Raw genomic sequence first — 4829 nt, 5'->3', positions numbered from 1 at the left:
ATGGCATGAAACTTGTTTGCACTGTTTTAAAATCTATGTCTTGGAAACGATGACATGAAATCTCCACCGAGACTGGCTTAGATATTAAAAAAACACATAATATCTTGTTTGGAGGCATGTATATCCACTTCGATCCGAGTGAATTAGAATAGAATTTAGTTTAATTTTAGTCCGATTCATTTTAACACATATAGATTAAGGTACGTACGCATCAAACAAGGCCAGGTGGTACGTACAGATTATCCACCAATTTGCTACGCCCCTCTCATTCCTCTTACTTGGTTTCACTCGGCCTGTTCGCTGGTTGGTTTCTGAGCTGGTTTAGGCTGGCTGATGCTGATTTGTTGTGAGAAAAAAATACTATTGACTGACTGGTTTGGGCTGGCTGAACCCAACCAGCGAACAGGGTCTTGGCTGGGGCCTTCTCGGTTCACCTGGTAGCTATCACATTTGTGGCAGCAGCATTGGACAGACTAGTTGTGCTAGCGCTAGCGCACACAAAGGAGAGCGAGCTCGAGAGCAACAAGCTAAGGGCTTGCGTGTGCATGGTTGGTGGGGGAAATGGCTAGTGGCAGCAACTGGCTAGGCTTCTCCCTCACCCCGCAAACGGCCATGGAGGTGCCCTCCGCTTCTGAACCCGCTCGTGCCCACCACGCTCCACCTCCTTCCAGTACTATGATCTCCTCTTACAGTACTACCAACGCCACGACTTCCAACTTCCTCTTCTCACCGATGGCCGCTCCCTATCCTGGTTACTACTGTGTGGGCGGCGCGTATGGCGATGGCACCAGTACTGCCGGCGTCTACTACTCCCATTTGCCTGCCATGCCCATCAAGTCCGACGGCACCCTCTGCAACATGGAAGGTCTCTGCTGTGCCCTTCTCTCTCACACACACAATCGTAGTCTTTCCACCTCTAACGTTATGGTCTTCTTGTCTTGGCATGAAGTAGGCATGATGCCGTCGTCCCCACCGAAGCTAGAGGACTTCTTGGGTGGTGGCAATGTCGGTGGGCAAGAGGCGGCCACCTACTACAGCCACCAGCAGGGCCAGGAAGAGGGGGCGAGCAGGGATTACCGCCAGTACCAGCACCACCAGCTCGTCCCCTACAACTTTCAGCCTCTGACGGAAGCAGAGATGCTCCAAGAAGACGCGGCGCCAACGGAGGAGGCGATAGCGGCGGCCAAGAACTTCCTCCTAACGAGCTACGGCGCTTGCTACAGCAACGGGGAGATGCACCCTCTGAGCCTGTCGATGACGAGCCCCGGGTCCCAGTCGAGCAGCTGCGTCAGTGCGGCTCCGCAGCAGCAGCAGCAGCACCAGATGCCCGCTGTAGCCACTGCTGCCGCTGCCCTGGGCCGCAGTAATGGCGATGGTGAGCAGTGCGTCGGGAGGAAGAGAGGCACCGGCAAGGGAGGCCACAAGCAGCAGCCGGTGCACCGCAAGTCCATCGACACGTTTGGGCAGAGAACCTCCCGTTATAGGGGAGTCACCAGGTAATCTGCTTACGCAGATTTTCGCTTTTCCTTGTGTCGTATCTCTTGTTGCGTCGTTTGTTTCATCATCAGTAGTATGTTTGTATGCTTTGCAACTCTTCAGTACACTCTGACGTTGTCTCCTTCTCTTCGGCACTGATCATCTGGTATGTATTTGCACATTTCTGAGCTTGTGAAAGCCAATTTACTCCTGGTTCCTAATTTGGAGGCTTCGACTTATGTTCTACCAGTACCCTTGTTAGTTTCCAGCATTGATGTGGCTGCGATGTAGAGAAAGTAAATGCTCTGCTGTTCTTGTTGTTCAGTTGGCCAGCAACTCATGCTTGACGCCAAATCTTTTTAATGCCTGATCTTAGTAGTAGAATACTTCAGTTCGATTAAAGCTGGGTGCTCTGATCCTTTATGGCCCCCCTGCAGTTCCACCTATTAATGTGGCAGCTATTCTCTTGTTATGGGCCAAACAGTTTTCTTTGTTTGAACCGCACTGTTTTGTATTGAATGATGAAGGGTTTTGTTTGTGTTTGATTCACTGGAGCAGGCACAGGTGGACTGGGAGATATGAAGCCCACCTCTGGGACAACAGCTGCAGAAAGGATGGGCAGACTAGGAAAGGCAGACAAGGTTGATTGCTAAGAACCCAAAATAAACGATGTAGCAAATCTTATCCATCACCTTATGACTCCTTTCTGACATTTTGATTCCTTTTTTATTTTTGAAATGGTGATTCTGGGGTTTGCCATGACTGAATGTGATTGGCCGTGCATCGCAGTATATCTAGGTAAGAAGAATCGTTTCTTATCCAATCGTGCTTTCTATTGTTCAGTAAGCTGTTTCGAGCTGCGTGTAGTAGATCCGTAAACAGGAAATGTTATTTCTTTTATCTGATTATTAGGTGGCTACGACACTGAAGACAAGGCCGCGAGGGCTTATGATCTGGCTGCTCTGAAATATTGGGGTCCAGCTACTAGCATCAATTTCCCCGTAAGTGTGTGTCATGGAGATGAGTTTCATTGGAGAAAATTGAAGCTTGTATGTTCATTTATGTAATAGGCCTAGCACACTTTGTTTGGCAGGTAGAAAACTATCGAGATGAACTTGAGGAGATGAAAGGCATGACAAGACAAGAATATGTTGCGCATTTGAGAAGGTTAGTGCTTTGAGTGCATTGTAACTACATTGTTTCATTGATGTCTTCCTGCATTTCCTAAGTTGCTATTGATCACAGGAGAAGCAGTGGATTTTCTCGAGGCGCTTCCATCTACCGAGGAGTGACAAGGTTCGTTTGGGCAGATTATGCCACCACATTTTGCTTCCTTAGTGCGGACCACAACTAAAGTACAAGAAGAAATCATCTCAATGTACATGCTAACTGCATTACAGGCATCACCAGCAAGGAAGATGGCAGTCTCGGATTGGACGGGTTGCTGGAAACAAGGATCTATACCTCGGCACTTTCAGTAAGAAAGATCTGTCTATTTGACTGCAGATTTGTAGGGCCAAAATTCTTCTATCTATAAAGTAATGTGTTAAGTAAACTCATAAAAGAAACTTTTAGCACTAATCCTTTGGTGGTGTCTGTTGTACTATGTTAATTGTCTCGTCAAAGTACATGTACTGTAGAAGAAGGTAGACATGGAACATAAGCTTTTACTGCTTGTGTCAAGTTTTGTGCATGGCCTTTGCGTTCACTTTAATCCGTGGGGTGCACATTCGATGATCATTCTTTGCTTTTTCAGATAGTTATGCTTTTCCTAAGGCTGTGACCCCTGACCAAAGCAACCTGTTGACTGTTTTGAATACTCCATTGAACACTTAAACTAAAATATGGTATTAGCACGACACGAAAGTAATCTGATCGAAAACTGTACTTCACATTAGGATCTTATCTTGGTTTCACAATGTACTGACTAGATTAGTTGATCGAAAATTGTACTTTGCATTAGGATCTTATCTTGGTTTCCCAATGTACTAACTAGATTAGTTGGTAGTACATGATATTTTTTTCATAGGTCACACCTACAGCTGAGTTTGTTCTTACATCGCTTACTGAATATGCTGCAGCCACTCAAGAAGCAGCAGCTGAGGCGTACGACATAGCTGCCATCAAGTTCCGTGGCTTGAACGCGGTGACAAACTTTAACATAACAAGATACGACGTCGACAAGATCATGGAGAGCAGCACACTGCTGCCCGTGGAGGAAGCACGCAAGGTCAAGGCGATCGAGGCAGCGAACAATGCTCCTATGATGCACAACGGTGGCAGGGAGCTCAACCCAGCTGAGGAGACAGGCGCTGGCTGGAGGATGGTGCTCCATGGTTCTCTCCAGGAAGCTGTGCATTGCCCAGAAGCAGTTGATCTCCAGAGGGGCATCATGAGCGAGTCTCATCCCTCCCTGCATGGCGTCGTTGGACTTGACATCGAGTGTGCAGTGCATGATCATCACCTCGACGTTCCTGGCAAGACGACTGGGAGCATCAACTTCTCCAACTCGTCCTCGCAGGTGACAAGCCTGGGAAACTCCAGGGAGGGGAGCCCCGAGAGGCTGGGCCTGGCCATGCTGTACGGTAAGCAGCCGAGCGCCGTGGCCACCATGAGCCCCTGGACGCCGATGGCGGCACAAACAGTGGCCCAGGTGCTGAAGCAGCCGAACGCCGTCTCTCATCTGCCTGTCTTTGCCGCTTGGGCGGATGCCTAGTTGACGGAGTTGGACCATAGTAGCTGCTCAATCTTGCTCGCCATTGCTGTTTTTTGTAGACTGAAGCAAGGATTAGCAGCACCAAGTTAGGTAAACTAGCTGGAAGAACAAGGTTCGTTAGTTACCACGATAGCTGGTCTAGTGGAATGCAGTAGAAGATAGGCCTTAATTAGTTTACAGCTTATGCACAATCTTAGTAGTAGTGGACTAGTGGCGGTGGTAGCGTTCTTTTGAGCCATTTTTGGGTGACAAAATTGGTTAGAATGTACTAGTATGGCTTCCTTTGAACGTTACATGAAACAAGGCTGCTGCTGTTGCGAGAAAAAGGAAAAGGTTCACGAAATGAGATGGCTCGTCTTTGTTTGTACGATCATTCAGGTTTTTCTTCTGTGGTCAGTGGGGTCGTTGTCTTGGCTATGCACACAGATGAAGATCTTTTGACCGCTGCTGCTTCAGAGTCAGGTCCAATTGCCTCACGTTCTTTTTTGCTTTCTCTGCATGGCATGGCATCTGTCTTCTTCATGATGGCAATGGGTATCATAAACATTTCCCTTCCCATACGAGGGGAGCTTTGCCGCAAGGCTACCTACAATCCGACTCCAATCATTCCAAAAGAGGCCGATAGATAGAGATTCCA

General features: G+C 48.0%; 1 protein-coding gene across 1 annotated transcript; it reads left to right on the top strand.

The window, feature by feature from the left end:
- Positions 1–556: 556 nt before the first annotated feature.
- On the top strand, positions 557–4451 carry LOC136503426 (AP2-like ethylene-responsive transcription factor CRL5). The gene is made up of 9 exons (XM_066498511.1): positions 557–865; positions 953–1496; positions 2035–2117; positions 2266–2274; positions 2389–2477; positions 2570–2643; positions 2722–2772; positions 2877–2953; positions 3558–4451. The coding sequence occupies exons 1-9, from the start codon at positions 562–564 to the stop codon at positions 4190–4192; spliced, it is 1866 nt and encodes a 621-aa protein (XP_066354608.1). The 5' UTR covers positions 557–561; the 3' UTR covers positions 4193–4451.
- The last annotated feature ends 378 nt before the right edge of the window (positions 4452–4829 follow it).

This window comes from Miscanthus floridulus, chromosome 1 (assembly GCF_019320115.1).
Source record: "Miscanthus floridulus cultivar M001 chromosome 1, ASM1932011v1, whole genome shotgun sequence".
Classification (NCBI taxonomy): Eukaryota; Viridiplantae; Streptophyta; class Magnoliopsida; order Poales; family Poaceae; genus Miscanthus; species Miscanthus floridulus.
The sequence above is the reverse complement of the archived record's forward strand: the minus strand, read 5'-3'. Positions and strand labels throughout refer to the sequence as shown.

What these genes read in the sequence shown, in the direction of transcription:
- LOC136503426 (XM_066498511.1), top strand. Translation starts at nt 562, where the DNA reads ATGGCTAGTGGCAGCAACTGGCTAGGCTTCTCCCTCACCCCGCAAACG. An exon ending in CTACTAGCATCAATTTCCCC is followed by an intron (nt 2,478 to 2,569) that starts GTAAGTGTGTGT and finishes TTTGTTTGGCAG; the next exon opens with GTAGAAAACTATCGAGATGA. An exon ending in TCTATACCTCGGCACTTTCA is followed by an intron (nt 2,954 to 3,557) that starts GTAAGAAAGATC and finishes AATATGCTGCAG; the next exon opens with CCACTCAAGAAGCAGCAGCT.